Source organism: Talpa europaea (assembly GCF_964194135.1).
Source record: "Talpa europaea genome assembly, chromosome: 3".
Classification (NCBI taxonomy): domain Eukaryota; kingdom Metazoa; phylum Chordata; class Mammalia; order Eulipotyphla; family Talpidae; genus Talpa; species Talpa europaea.
In genome coordinates, this window is record NC_140069.1 from 110161462 (window position 1) to 110178496 (window position 17035).

At 34.7% G+C, this 17035-nt stretch overlaps 1 protein-coding gene across 1 annotated transcript in view; it reads left to right on the forward strand.

Moving 5' to 3' along the window:
* The window catches only part of SEMA3D (semaphorin 3D), a gene marked incomplete at both ends in the record, with an annotated part of 115426 nt that overhangs the window by 60558 nt on the left and 37833 nt on the right, over positions 1–17035 (forward strand). Inside the window, 2 exons of the mRNA XM_084229319.1 lie at positions 15178–15292; positions 16685–16754. Of these exons, the coding sequence (XP_084085445.1) occupies positions 15178–15292; positions 16685–16754 (185 nt within the window). The remainder of the gene's footprint in view (positions 1–15177; positions 15293–16684; positions 16755–17035) is intronic.

The window sequence follows — 17035 nt, forward strand, 5'->3', positions numbered from 1 at the left end:
TTGATGACTGAAAGTAAAAAGAAAAAGAAAAAAAAAGGTTCATATTTTTCTAATATTCCAGTTTACTTTTTCAATGTTTGTCTGCAACCCAATGTGAGTAGGTAGTTATATCTCTTGGGCAGCTTGTTTCTATTATTAACAGGCCATCCTCTCACCATTTATCGCTATTTGAAGTTAGCTCACCACTTTGTCCTCATCCATGTTGGTATAATTCAATAACCTCATCTTGATATTGAAAGTAACAAAATAGGTCCTCCCTGGTGGCGCAGTGGTTGAGCACTGGGCTGCGAAGCTGCCTGCAGCCTCTGCAGCGCCGGTTCGATCCCCGGTCACCGGGTGATGGTCCCACATGGAGCGCAGACCTCTCCTGCTGCCCGCTGCTCCTCTCAGCAGTGTACTTCAGTTCTTCTGCCTGTTCTGCTCCCGGCTCTGGCTCTGGTGAATTCTCTCACCCTCCTATGCTTCTGACTGTACCCAGTGCTTGTATAAATAAATAAACAAATCTAAAAAAAAAAAAAAGATTGAAAGTAACAAAATAATAACCAGAGTAACAAACATTAACAGAATCACATGTGTATTTTTAGGAAATGCACATCATGCGTGTGAAATTATATATAGTCACATGGATGAAATAAGCTGAAAATATGGTTATAACATTATCATGCACAAATTTTCTAGAGCATTAATAGAGATTAGAGTCAGAAAAATTTGAACAAAGGGAAAATATCAAATATACTGATATGCAAAGTATTTATTTTAAAGAGCACAAATTCATTTTTTAATATTGCCATTTTATATAAACAACAAGAAAACACAAACACAGAAACAATGAAACAGTTTCATTTTATGGCATCAAACTTTCATGTGAGTGGATATAAGAATTTATATTTTATACTATATATTTATGGAATTTACAGAACACTACTATTGCTGAAAACATACTCTTGACTTCAGGTTATATGTATTTTTAACTGAATTTATCTATATGGAATTAGCTTTACTTAAATAGACAGACACCTTTAGTTATTAAGAGGAAGAATTGTTAAGTTAATAAATACTCTCTGTGGGAAGGTTTCTTTGGTCTTGTGCAAACTTTTCATTTTCTTCCATCTGAACCTATCACTTTTTTTGTCTCAATCTGGGCCCTCAGGCGTTTGAACACTTCCTTGGCCAGAAATACAAACTGTCATTGCCTTTAAAAGTGCTAATGAAAACATGACTTTAGATTGAGGCCAACCTGTGAGCACAGATCATTCTTTACGTAGTGTCCTGGCTGGTAATACTGTTTTGCTCTGATCCCTTCACCCCCAGGGGACAGATTCTCTAAAAAGCATCCTCATTCTTTCTGAGACTGAGAATTCACAGTGAATCCTTGGGAAGCCTCTTGCCTAGAGATGAATGGCCCTTGCTGGAAGTCCTGCTGGTGTGTTAGTGTACTGAAGCATGCCTTCTAACAACAGTCTCCCAGTGCTGAAAAGCTGTGCTGGGGATTGACATAATTTGTATATATGAGCTACATTAAATATGTCATAGAAGATTTACATCTTGTATTTCAAGAGTCAGTGTCTGATGAGCAAATATAACAAATGTGTGTTTTTTTGTGCTTGTTCAGTACTTATTTCTTGATAGGCCTAATTGATTTGATATTCATTAATAACAAAGCAATGTTTTTAACCCTTGTGTACATAGACTAAAAGTTGATTTTAGAGGCGAAGAAGTTTGTTTAGGAAAAATTCCATTTTTCCATTTATAAATTTCTATATTAAATGTATAATCTAAATTTAAATATTGGCCATGGGATATTTTAACTGAATTATGACCAATTCCATAGAACTGAAAAGACAGAGAGAATTGTAGTACATGTATCTTCCCACCAAAACAAAACCAGACAAAACAAAAAACCTTTGAGACCACACAACAAGATTTTGTCACACTATTGTCTTTGGATAAAAAGCTAACAAATTGTAAGATCAAATAAGGAAATGTGATGGATGAATTTTCTCTTTACAAAAAGATGGAATACATGTTCTTCTCACATAGTGTATTTCTTTATGTGGTCTCTATTTTAAATGAGCAGTATCTTTATAAGTGTATCTACATCTTCCTACTATGCACTGCGCATTAACCAAATGATTACTAAATGTTTTTTTAATTTCTTACTTGTAGCTCTGCCCGTGTTTCTAACTTAGCAGTTTAGGATGAAATTGCAGCAAGACAAAAATGTGTACTTCGAACTGGAGATTTCACCGACAGGATTAAAAATAACTCAAAATATCTAAAAAATTTGTTAGGTTCTGCAAAGTTTAATTTAAAAAAGCAGCTACTCAGCATCAGTGTTTTTGCTGTTCTAATATTTTCACAGAAAAATGGTTCTTCTGACATGATTTGGAACATATTATTCCTCTGTTGTTTCAGTTTTTACCCCCATGAGGTTATTATAATATTGTTTTTCTATTTCCACAAATAATAACAGATGTATGTCTATGCTATGAAGCAAGATCTATAAATAGATATAAGCAAAGATCCAAGAAGGAAGAGATGATGTTAGAATTAAGAGTTGACTCTGTATTCTATTGAGTTCATGAAGCTTTTTAACAGCATGGGGTCCTTTATGCTATTTTTTTCCACCAGGATAGTTTCATAATATCTATTTATTTGGTAATACTTAGACTTTTATGTTCTTGCTATTCGTTTTCATTTTCAACTGATAACTTTCAACTCAATGAAAATCTTTTAACAACTTAAGATTCCCCTGCTTCTGCTACTAAAATAAAGTTGCATTATTGATTTTTTGAAGATATAAAATTATACTGAATAGTATATAGTGATTGGTGGAGGAGGGGGTTTGGGAAATAGGCAAAAATTACACAAAAATGAGTAATTGTTCACAGAATAAATGTTAATTTTTTTAATCTTGTAACCCATTCATTCATTATTTCAATAACACACAAAATATAACTCCTTGCAAAGTAAAATAGACTAGATACTAAGACAAAGTAAGCTAATTTCCCTCTTCTTTAAAACCTCACAGTACAGAGAGGGTAATGGATATATGAACATATAATCATATAATGTGATGGAAATGAGAGCTGAGAAACCTACGCATTGAGTGAAGCTCAAAAATTGTTTTCAAAGGAAGTGGATCTTGCATTGAATTCTGCAAGGGAAGGACTACACTGAGGAAAGGAGGGTGGGCATTTCAGATAGCATTGAGACAGAGTGTATTTGATTTATAGAACAGTGAAATCTTGTTGTAAGTAGAATTCAGGAGTGTGTATGATGAGCAATGTCATTTGAGATCAGAGTGGTAAGTTGGAAGATAAGATAAACTTCGTATTAAGGCGTTTAAACTCTATCCTATAGTCAATGAGAAAGTATAAATGTTTTTAGGTAGACAAGTGACTTGATAGGTTTAGTAAGCAATAATTTTGAGGATGTACCTGGATTGAGAAATATTTGTCACTGGGATACATGGTAAGGTGGTTCCCTAAAGATAATAGAAAGAGATACGTGTAAGTTCAAGAGGTAGAATATAAGTGTAGATTTTCTAAGTGCCCTTACTTTATTGCCATTCTTTTATTAATTGTTTAGTGTCTGTTAGTGTTGTCCAACGGAATTTTAAGTGATGATAAGAACATTGTCTGTCTCACATACCAACAGAGTAGCCATGTGGCTTTTAGTGTTGACGTGATTAATATGACTGAGGAACTGAATTTTATTGTTATTTAATTTTACTAACTTTAATTCAAATTGTCTCATTTGACTAGTGGCTACAATTTAAGTATAAGTCACCAAAGTATTCATTTACTTAAATACATTTATTGTAAATTACCCTGTATATGACATAGTGATAATCAGTAATTTCAGAGAAATTAAAAAAGTCATGATACTTGTACTCACTGATCTCATAACCAACTAGGTGATATATACATTAAACAAGAATCTACACAGATTAATATAAATTGGAAAGTATGTTAGGTACTATAATGGAAAAATCACAGGGTGGAATTAGGAAAAATGGGTGTGCTTTAAATTGGATATAGAAGGACTCTCTGAGAATTAAGTTTTGAACCATAGAGTCAAAATGATTAAGCATTAAATGATTAGGATGGGGAAAAATATTCTAGGCAGAAGGAAAAGCATCTTTGAAATCTCAAATATGGGAAAAAGCACTTAAGATGTTCACCTTCACTAAGTTTAACAAGTAAGTAGAATATTAGCCTAATAGTGATTTGTTCCCTTGAAAAGATAACATCTAATTTAATAGTCTTCAGAATTATTGTCTTCTATGTTTATAGCTAGGACTGACTGATGATGCAAATATTGATGCCACGATGTGTGTGAAAGTTTCCAACAAATTTTTGTCCTCTTAAAGCCTACAAACATTTTCATTTGTCTTTATTCTGTCGCGAGACTTTGATATTTGCCCTGTGGCAAGGACTCCTATATTCTTAGTAACTGTGGTTTTTGAGGAGATGAGACAGATCAGGAAAATCACAAAGAGATAGAATCTGATATTTGGAACAAGAAACACCAAAAAGTTTATCTTTTATATTTGGCATGTAGAATTTGATATGGCTCTGTGATATGCTATTACAATGGACAATAGAAAATATGAACCTGAGGCTCTGTAGTGTCTGAATTCATGAATTTGAAGTTTATTGGTGACTCTTGAAGACATGGAAGCATCTGAAATCAACCAAGGAAATTTATACAACAAGATGAAAGAGCAAGGGCAGAATCCTAAGGGATGATGATGTTTAAGAAAGAGCAGAGGACAATCTTAGTAATTGAGTAAAAAAGGCAATTGGGTAAAACCTAGTTTGATAGTTTGAGGGAGAACAGAGCAAGAATATTATAACAAGTCAAGGACAAAATCTGTTTCCCAAAAAAAAGAAATTGTCACATATCAAAATGCAGTCGGTTAAGATTATAATTAAAAGCCAGCTATTAGATTTGGCAGTAAAGATGTATAACATGCAGAACCTTTGCCTAAATGATGAAATAATTTAAATTGAAATCCAATCTAATGTTAGATTTTTGCTGTACTTGTTACTAGTTCAGTTTTCATTCTAGAAAATGGACAATATCTGTCTTTTCCATGACTATTTTATCAGGCATTTTTTTTAGATTTATTTATTTATGCATACAAGAACTGGGTTGTAAGCCAGAGGTGCGGGAGATGAGAGGATTCACCAGAGACAGAGTGGGAAGCAGAACAGACAGGTGTACTGAAATACACTGTGGAGGGGAGCAGCAGGTGAGACAGGAGAGCTCTGCTGTGCCATGTGGGTTGCTCCCTGGCCAGCCAGGGATCCCACTCTTGCTGTAGTGGCTGGCAGTAGCTTGATAGCACTGTCTTTAACCCCTGTACCACCAAGGAGGTCCTTATCAAGCACATTTAAGGCTTTAATAAGATCATATGGATTTGGATATGACAGGTACTGAAGAAGGTACTGGAAAATCAGTGATTTAGATTTCTGTTTTCAAGCAGTCAAGCAGTTAACTATTATAAGAGATGGACATGAAAATAATGTAAATATGTGGTCATACCACAGTGTGTTGTATACAACAGATCACACACACACACAATGCACACATGCAGACTTTTTTTTTTTTTTTTATACAAGCACTGGGTACAGTCAGAAGTGCGGGAGGGCGAGAGAATTCACCAGAGCCAGAGCAGGGAACAGAACAGGCAGACTGACGAAGTACACTGCTGAGGGGAACAGCGGGTGGCAGGAGAGGTCTGCACACCATGTGGGACCCTTGCCTGGCGGCCGGGGATTGAACCGGCGCTGCAGAGGCTGCGGGCAGCTTAGCAACCCAGCGCTCAACCGCTGTGCCACCGGGGAGGCCCTTGCAGACTTTTTTTTAAAGATTTATTTATTTATGCATGCAAGAACTGGGGTACAGCCCAGAGTTGCGGGGCGGGGGATGAAAAGATTCACCAGAGACAGAGTGGGGAATAGAACAGGCAGATCAATGGAAATACACTGCTGAGGGGAGCAAGCAGTGGGCGAGTCAGGAGAGGTCTGCTGCGCCATGTGGGTGCTCCCTGGCCGGGGATCGAACTCATGCTGCCGTGGCTGCGGATAGCTTCATGGGTTAGCCTACACCACCAGGAAGGCCTGCATGCAGACTTTTGGAACCAGATCAACTAGCTATGCTTTGAAGTAGAGAGTGACAGTTTGTGTTTATTGGAATATTAGGTTAGTAATCAAAGGTTAATGGGAGATAGCATAGTTTATTAGTTTTCAGGTCAAAATGACATATTTTGCCTTCATTTTAAAGCAATATTTGTAGTTTGAGCATAGATATTATTTCTGGACATAGTCAAAATTTACAGTGACATACAGACAATTGTGTGAAAAATTTGAACAATGCAATTTTGATAGAGATGAGCGGACAATGAAAAGCACTAAAAAATTATTTATTTAGAACCTATTTCATAGGGTGATTTTGAGAAATTGAGCTTCAGAAAATCAAGTACATTTATCCAAAAGATCTCTTTCAAACTCAGATGTTTATCTTTCTTACATGGCAGAACACAATTTACTAATGAATTATTTTTCAGTAGTTACTCCTTCCAATTAAGCTGCCACTCAGTTTTCTCATGTTAAAAATAAGGTGCTTAGTCTAGAATGATTTCTAAAGTCCTTACCAAACTTTATAATTATTTGATCCTGTCTAGTAGTTAATGTTTTCAAGTATTAAATAGTGTAACTTACACCCTGGACTGCTCTTTCAGGTGGTAAACTACACAGATTTTCATGGCTGGGTAATAAATGCTGACTAGCATGAACAGGTGAAATAGCATGAAATAACTCCCTGAGAAGAATTGTGTTTATTTGCTGGGCAAGTTGGTCCTTGCAGATATTATTATTTATGTCTATGTGATGTTTATTACTGTGTGATATCCATTACTCTCTCTTCTCTCTCTCTCTCTCTCTCTCTCTCTCTCTCTCTCTCTCTCTCTCTCTCTCTCTCTCTCTCTCTGTGTGTGTGTTTCCCTTCCAGACCCACTCTTAATGTATGGAACTATCAAGCAGTTCAGTGAGAGTTGCTTGAGACTTTCCACCTCAAGGCTGTTTTGCATTATTTTTCTATTCTGTTCATTTCTGAAAGCATTGTCCATTAGTTTGCTTATGCTAGCCCAATCCAGATCCCAGCTGTAGGTTATGCCAGTTCTATTTTGTTCTGCAATATTTCCTTTTGTCTACGCCAGGAATTCAGTTTGGATGGCCCTTTCACATAACTTGCCTGGGGGTCTAATTAATAGCCCTTTGCTTCAAATCCACTTGCATTGTCTATTTTGATATATGGTCCTCTTTGGACAATTACTGCCTTTGAAGATTTGTGTTTTTAGGCTGATGGCACTTTCCGTATTTATTGATCTCAACCGAGTCGTGGTTTTTTTTTTTTTTTATGCTTTCTTTCAGCTTGTTACTTACAACCTAAATGAGAGATTTAGAGCCCACAAGTTACAGATGTGCTTTTGCTTCACTTCCATCTGTTTTCCTGTCAGAAATTCCTGGGCAAGGATTTATATCGTTGGCTGTAACATTTTTTTTTTTAATTTAATGTACTCTGTCCTACCTGAAAAAGACTGCTTAACATGCTTAGATTTAGCAAACTGTAATCTGTTACATCTTCTAAACTGAATTCTTTACCATAGTGTATTACCCAAACCTCATTTCCAATAATCTTTACAAGTTTTTGAACTAGTTAGGAGAAACATGTTCTCCATTTTGATTTCCCAATGGCAAATTAAAAACATCTCTAATAGAGTTCTTTTTATGAAGAAAAAAAATTTGCTCTCAAAGCCTCTATAGAATTTATCCCTTAAAAATCACTGTGTTCAATACCTGCCCTAAAAAGTTTTTTTTTTTTGTTTTTCTTCTTCTCTCCCCTTTCTAAGATACTCAATAGTTGTATTTCTTGTAATACTTAGATACTTGCATATTAGTAGATGAAGGAGATTTATTTTAGTGATTTTTTTTTTACTCTTAATACAATAATTACATGAAACCTAGTTATATAGCATATTGCAAAAGAAGACACATGGGCTAAAAATGAAAGTACCATGTAATTCTCTCCTTTGATTCTGTGGGTATAACTTCACGATCTTCCATGAGTTCTTTTAGTGTATTAAGATATCCTCAATTAACCACTTCATGTTATATGACAGTGTATTTTAATACACATGATATCTATTTACATGAGACTTTTGAGGTTTTAGTCCAGATTTTCTTTCCATTTCTACCTTTTCATAATCATTGTTTTAAGCTTCTACTAAGGTCATTCTGGGTTTGAATTATCATTATTATTTTACACAGCCCCATGCAGACCATGTTTATTAAGTTTACAAAGGTTTTAAAACTTGTCCCTAGAAATAACTCTGTGAAGATTGAGGCAGCAGATAGAAGTAGATTGAATAGTTGTTCTGAAATGTCATATGCTGTGACCACAACACTAGGATTTCCTGATACAAATGCTTCTTAAGACAATTTAACACCTGCAAGGTACAATTCTTATTATGAGTGAAAAATCATATAGAGATATGAATGATGCATTGAAATATAAGACACTAAATAAAAAACTCAAAAGTATTAAATTGCCCTAATCCAATTTGTTAAATTTAATAAAAGGGTCAATAGAAAGCTGTGCGCTTACCTCAGTGTAATAGTTTCAATTATGGAAAAAATGTCTTATTGATTTACCACTACATTTTTAAGGCACATTTCATAAGAAGGTGGGTAATGGTACTTCTAGCTAAAATCTCTGACTTTAAGTGTTATCATTAATTAGTAGAACTGGAGTGAAGTGTGCAGAAGATGTTGTATAAATTATGGTTTTCAGAGTGTTTCAGAGACTGCCATTCTCTTGCTTATACAAAGATAAGGGCAGCATTGGGTAAAAGAACGAAATCTTAAGCAAAGTAAAATCTCTAACCTCTGACCCAAGCATCAACCCCATTTTTTAAAGTGCTTAAGTTGTGATATTCTCTATTGTTTATTGATTTGAAAAGCCTGGTGTCTTTCATCTTAACCTCGTTTTAGTAGGGTTGCAGATTTCTAAATATATCTCCATATTTTAATTGACTATAACATGCTCACAAGTACCTTGGAGATTTTATTGATCTTCAAGTCTTGAAAGCATAGGAACTGAAAGTCAATCATTGCATTTTCTGAGTGTCTGTTTCCCGATATATAGGTGAAAATTACAATATTTATAAAGTGCTGAGAGATTGTTGAGTAGGATGATATGGATAAAAACCATGTTTAACAGATGAACCCAGCATGGTGACCCAAAGGTCAAAAGGCTCACTCAATATAAGTTCATGTGTGACAGCTTGTAGCTACTCTATATGTCTATGTAAGATTTATAGGAGCTTGAGTTTGCTGGGACAGTAAAAGGAAAATGGAATCACCATTAACCTTCTTGTGACTGATCTACTCATTAGAAGGTACTATGATTAGAAAATCATAGTATTTTTCATAATATGCAGCCATCACCAATTAAATGCCTCAAAATACTGCATTTTAAAACTGATGAAAGATTGCAGATGTGTTTTGTTTCATCTTTGACTTTTTTTCTTTTCTGTTTTTATTAATCACTTTAAAATTAAAAAAAAATATTGCACACACTTAAAAAGCTACAGAGAATAAGAAATCTGGACCCCTCAGCACTCACCACCCAGATTGAACACATGTGGTTGGTGTTGTTTACATTTAATTTCTTTGTTACTTTCATCTGCATCTTTGTGTAGAGGATGACAAGGCTTTTGGCAATCTGACCACAAAGAAGCTGTGATAAATAGACTAGAGGCACAGAGAAGTGACCAGTGACTAAAAGCTGCTGATTCTGACATCTCAATAATAAATCTGTTGTGTTAGTGAGACGGTTGTGTTCTTTAGAACTTCACAAAAAATAAGCAAGGAGGTGACAACTTAGTACAAAAGTGGTTACCTCCCTTTCAGCTCTCCTCTGGGCTTAAAGTTCTCAGGGGGGGATTGTGTGGATTTGCAAACAAATCCAGGGACTGAGGGCTGGTCAACAAAGTCAGTCAACTGACACTTCCCTGCAGGGGAAATACAACTCTTTCTGAAGTGAACTTTGCCATCCCAGGTCATGCTTCTGGATGTCTGTAAGAGTTACTATTCAGTCATTAAACGCTTATAATCCATTTCTGAGAGCTATTATCCCAGAAACTATACTTGTTTCCCTGCTGACAGCAGGTGACTTTCATCTTTGACCTGGATTTTTTGTTTATTTTTTATCTTTTTATTCCTTGAGAGACGGGGAAAGCTGGTCAGATGGGTAGGCAAGAACATTTAGATACTCTTTTGTTTAAAGGATTTAAATTTCCATTTGTCGGGTTAAAAAAAAATGCAGGTACAATATAAATCTCTTTCCTGTCCCACAATTTACAGCTAATAAAATGTGTGAAACTACTCGTGCTAGGTTTAAAAACAGTAAGCAAAACTAGGCCCTGGCATTATATTCATGATAATTTCTTTATAGATATTAGATTGACATTATTTTTGACACTATTTTTCAAATTTATTACTGCCTTTAAATATATAAAAATATAGACAGTGAAAATTTAAGAAATATTGAAAGTATATAAGAAGAATGCACTAAAATGTTTAAGATTTTAACTCCAGCTGTATGTAGTACAACTAGAATTCTCGTGCACACATATATACACACATATGAAGACTTCATATATATGTGTGTGTGTGTGTGTGTGTGTGTGAGTGTGTATGGACTATGCTTGTGAATTAAAAATACAAATAAAGTATCATTTGCATTGAAAAAGATTAGTTATCTCGTATTTTTAAATAGATTTAAAATCCTTGAATAATTAAAGATAATATTTTCTCACTGGAATTTTAGTACAAATTAATATGGAAATCATTATTATATTCAGAGGAAGCATCACTATTTTTCACCATTCTTATTCACCTCTAAGTTTATGTTTATTAAATGATTGGAGGATACTATCATTAAAACTTAAGTCTTATCTAGCATTAAAACTTCAAACTTATTTAGATAAATCTGCCTTCACATCTGCACAAATCTGATATCATACAGTAATTGGCTGAAATAGAGATTATATGTATTATTCAATGGTGACACTCAAATGATAAAAGTACCATTTATGAAATACAAATTTAAGAGCAATTATAGTTACTTGTTTATGAGGATTATTATATAGACTATATTATGTATGTTTTCTTTTTTTTTTTTTTTTTTTTTTCTTTTTTTATAAATTTTATTGTTATATTCCCCATACAATTGCAGCACCCCATTCTGACCCCAATCCCTCCCCTCCCGCCCCCGCCCCCCTAAAAGTGTCTCTGGTTCATAGTTTTTTGTTGATTTTGATTTTCACTTTCTTATAGTTATTCATTTTCCTGGTCCCTTATTTAAGTTTTCTAGATTCCTGCTATGAGTGAGACCATCCGGTATTTTTCTTTTTCTTTTTGGCTTATTTCGCTGAGCATGATCCCTTCCAGCGCCATCCATGTTGCAGCAAATTGCATGTGTTTATCTTTTTTGAATGCTGAGTAATATTCCATGGTATATATGTACCACATCTTCTTGATCCAGTCATCTATTTTTGGGCATTTGGGTTGTTTCCAAAGCTTAGCTATTGTAAACAGTGCTGCTATAAACATAGGGGTGCAGGTGTTCTTTGGAATGGATGTTTCTGTGTCCTTTGGGTAAATACCTAGGAGTGGAATTGCTGGGTCATATGGAAGCTCTATGTTTAGTAGGTCCAGAAATCTCCACACAGCTTTCCACAGTGGTTGGACCAGTTTGCACTCCCACCAACAGTGCAGAAGAGTTCCTTTTTCTCCACACCCTCGCCAACATTTGTTGTTGCTAGTTTTTTTAATATGTGCCATTCTCACTGGTGTAAGATGGTATCTCATGGTAGTTTTGATTTGCATTTCCCTGATGACAAGTGATGTTGAACATTTTTTCATATGCCTGTTGGCCATTTGCATTTCCTCTTCAGAGAAGTTTCTTTTAAGCTCTTCTGCCCATTTTTTGACTGGATTATTTTCTTTGTTGTTGTTGAGTCTCATCAGCTCTTTGCAGATTTTTGTGATCAGTCCTTTATCATTAGTGTTGGGTGCAAAAATGTTCTCCCAGTTGGTGGGGTTTCTCTTTGTTTTTGTTATTGTCTCTTTTGCTGTGCAAAAGCTCTTTAATTTGATATAGTCCCAGCTGTTTATCTTTGCCTTCACTATCACAGCTTTGGGTGATGTGTCTGTAAAGATGTCTTTGATGTGCAAATCACGTAGTGTTTCGCCTATATTTCCTTCTATATATTTTATGGTTTCAGGTCTTATGTCTAGTTCTTTAATCCACAAAAAACCCCGAATAGCCAAAGCTCTCCTGAAAAAAAAAGAAGGGAATGGAGGCATCAGACTCCCAGACTTCAAACTATACTACAAAGCCATAATCATCAAAACCGCATGGTATTGGAACAAGAACAGACATACAGACCAATGGAATCGAATAGAAAATCCAGAAATAAACCCACAGGTTTATGGTCAACTAATCTTTGACAAAGGAGCAAAGACTATGCATTGGAGCAAAGAAAGTTTGTTCAATAAATGGTGCTGGGAAAACTGGGTCGCTACATGCAAAAGAATGAAGCTTGACCACCACCTCACACCATACACAAAAATCAACTCAAAATGGATTAAAGAACTAGACATATGTATGTTTTCTTAAAAGAAAACTTATTCACTTCTTTGCTAAATCTTTTAGTAATCCTTCCTTGTGTACTAAATAACATAGACACTTTGGCTTGCTTTTAGAGCAGTCTTTGAACTTACCCCAATGACTTTTCTAACATTTTCCTTTGCCATTTCATTTTATCTCAGTCTTTGTTTAAACCAGCTTTGTTCTAGGTCTCACTCATGTTCTGAATTGGTCTACCTGTTGTCCTTCCCCACTGGTTTCTGGCAACTAGATTTTTCCTGAACCAATATCTGAACCCATTTATCATGTGAAAGATATTATGAAATCTCACTCTTCAATGAAGCCTGTTCTATTTTCTAACTGGAAAGAAATTGCAGAGGAGAGTCAAAATCTTTAGCATTTACCTGCATTTTTATTTATACTTTTCTAAAGATGTATCAACTTTTTATTGTATATTTACTTAATCATGATTAAATGTGTTTATTAACTGTGACAAATAGGGTGTTAGTGACATAGCTGGAGTAGATGTTGGGTAAAATAATAGGGAGTCCATTTTCTAGTGAAAATTAAAAACTCTTAGAAAGTCAACTAAATGTTATTTTGCTTTTTATTATCACCATGTGTCAGCAATTGTAAACAGTATCATTGACAAAATACTACTGCCAGAAAGTATTGTCTGTGCAAATTCTAAACAATTGCTGTGGTTTTCACTGTTTCTGTTATGTGTCTGTGTATATACATATATGTGTCGTCAGCTCCCAACATGCATGAACTCAGCTGCATGTGTTCCAAGAGTAAATTCACAAAGATTTGGAATCACATAAAATTTAAAACAGTGAGGCATAACATAAATTGTGAGGTGTGATATTTTGTTCATTAAGTGCAAATTTTAGTTTAATGATAAGTTATTGAATTTCAATGTCTTTAAATTTGAAATGTCTTTAGATTATGTGTAAGTCTAGAGAACAACTCAAGAAAGTATTATTTCTTATTTAGGCAGAAAGCTATTATGAAATCATTCTGTTGTTTATAAGAGGGGACATAAAACATGTTCGCTCTGAGTGCCACATTAAACGCTTGGTGTTAGGTGCTAAGCCCATAAAGATAACGAAGGTCTCTTGTTTCCAGGATCTTACCTTCTCAGCTTTCCAACAAATCTAAGAGTAACACTAAGGTTTGCTCTGCTACTTTGGTATGTCATCTGAGATTGGGATTTCTGTATGACCCATGATAATATTTAAAAAAAAAAGATCTGTCTCTATCCCTCTCCCATCTCTCTTATTCTCCCCCTTTCTTCAAGATAGCAACCATTTATCTGGCTTTGAATTTTCTTGGAGTGTAGTCACTTAACTGTTTTTCTCTAATTTAATTTTCAGAAATACAAAGCATGGCTAAGATACTTCCTAGATAAAAACAGCCTTGAAATTTGACAGTGAACTTTACAGAACATAGACTGCATGAAGTATATGAATTTTTATAGAATTTACATGTTAAATATAAATACATTAATGGTATGTGACTCCAAAAGTAATTTTTGAAAGTTGAAACTAGGTTCTTATTGTGCTTATGCAATGAAAGTCTCATTTTATTTAATACAAGCATAGAAGTTCTATTTGAGTTAATAAATAAGCCATTAATTTAGTATTCATAGGGACATATTAAATTAAAAATAAAAAAATATTTTATGGTGACGTATTGAGTAGCATAATTCTGTTTATTCTATTTAATTAATTTGAACACTTATATTTTGCTAAATGTCTAAAGAACATATTTAATGAAGTATTCAGAGTAAAATAAAGGATGGAAAACATTGATCAACATTTAATATAAGATTGCTTTTATATGTGTGTTATTGTATATGTACAAGTACCCTTGATATTTAATTAGTAAGGCACTAAATTTGGAAAAGACTATTTTTAAGTCTATACAAAGGCATATTTCTAAAGATGCAAATACTGATCTTAATCATGTTCAAACTATATAGGCCAGTGGTAGCATTTATTGACCACAGGTTCCTGGCCCGGTCCTAGGCACTTTACACAATGTTTTCCACTTACTCATCAAAATAGCCATATTTCAAAGCATTAATCATTTTGTTGATGGGAAAACAGAGACTGAGAGAATTAAATAACCTTTTGTAGGTCATGAGTAAAACTTGGCAGAGATGGGGTTTGAATCCAGAACTGCCTTGCTTACTGTGGCATGCATATGCATCTACTCATTCCAGAGAGCTGTGTTGCTTGCATTGCATTCATTTAGCCAAAAAAAGACATTTAATGTGAAGGGGAAAACTGCCTTTTCCCTCACTCAGAGTTCAAGCACTTATATATGTAGACTGTCTGTCTTTGTAAACAATGACGTAAACAAGACACTGTTTGTAATAACCACTATTTTTGCTTGGGAATAGAATCATGTCAGTAAATCGGTATCTTTATTTTCCTCTTTTCCCAGAATGACGTAGGAGGACAACGCAGTCTGATAAACAAATGGACCACTTTTCTTAAGGCCAGATTGATTTGCTCCATTCCTGGAAGTGATGGGGCAGATACTCATTTTGATGAGCTTCGTAAGTCATATGTCCTTTTTTAAATTAAGAAACATGTTCTTGCTTAATTAAATTATTTGGCATTTATTTTATTTTAGCCCCAAATGCCTGACTGTATCACCAACAAAGCTCTCAGCAGTGGTTCTCACTAACTTTGTTTTTTTTTTTTTTAAGATTTATTTTTTTATGCATACAAGAACTGGGATACAGACCAGAGGTGTGGGGGAGGGGGGTGAGAGGATTCATCGGAGACAGAGTGGGGAGCAGAACAGGCAGATCTACACCACTGAGGGGAGCAGCAGGTGAGTCAGAAAGGTCTGCTGTGCCATGTGGGCAGCTCCCTGGCCGGGGATCGAACTCATGCTGCAGTGGCTGCAGAAGGCTTCATAGGTTGTGTCTTAACCCCTTGCGCCACCAGAGAGGCCCAGTTTTCACTAACTTTGAACGCACAGAAATATGCAGGTGGAAGTGCTCTAGATGTGGATGCACATTGTCATGAGGCCAACCTCTCCTCTAGGCACCCCAAAGTTAGTGAAGGAAAGAGAACTGCAGCAAGGACAGACCCATACTTCTCCATGCAGTCTTTCACTTTGAGGGAGATGCTGTATAAAAGGTGACAGGAACTTAAGTTCCTTATTCTGCAGATGCCCTCTGCTGGAGAACGTGGGAGATTTGGTCAACTCTGTCTCTGGCATGTTCATAAAAATGACTCAGAGACACATAGTTTTCATTTCCTCTCTTAATCCTCTCTTCATTTCCTCTAACTTCTCTCACAGCTAATTTTAGAATGAATATTTTCAATTATATTATATATATATATATATATATAATGTCAACACCATGAGTTTTTATTTTCTTGAAATTTCTTTTTTATGCAAAGGCAAAATGACTATTGCTGAATGGTTTGTTGTTATTCTATTTTACCATGTTAAAATATACATTAGTATTGATGGATTAACTCTCAATGTGTATGTAAGCATGCTCACATCTTAAATGATCTTTTAAATGACATTATTTGACATAATTTAGTATCAGTACTCTGTTAATTACTTGTGTAGCTATTTTCATAGCTACCAAATAGGCCATTGAATTACTAATAAGTTGATATAATTAGAGAACAGCACTTTTCTACTCTGGAGAGTAAAAATAACTTATGTTTTCAGTTTTTCTTCTTTTGGATATCACCTACTCCCAATTAGAAACAGTCATGGGAGATTATCAAATGAATGATCCCATTTATAGGTGATTGAAGTAAATACCTGGGTGGTTAAATGTACAGCTGAGTATCATAATATAATGACTCACTTTAATTTTATATACTAACTACACTCTCAGGAATTTTCATTATTAAAAAAAAGTAAACGTGTTATACTGGAAAATAGATATAGTGAATTTTTTTTTTCCCATTAATAGAAGATATTTACTTACTCCCCACAAGAGACGAAAGAAATCCTGTAGTATATGGAGTTTTTACTACAACCAGGTATGTTAAAAAAAATGCTTATAATCTTTTTAGTGAATTGTTATTTGTGTGGAGGCCAACACATTTATATATAAAAAGAATATATTCTTTTTGTCCCCTCCTTTTGTCATACCATTTTTTCATTTTACTTTTTCACTTAGTATTTCTTAGAAATCTTTTATACCAACAAATCAAGTATCTTCATGTTCTTTTAACATGAGCATATAGTTACCCCCGTGCCGATTACCACGTTTGTAACCAGTCCATTGTACATTTCCAATGTCCTTGACTGGTAAAAATAA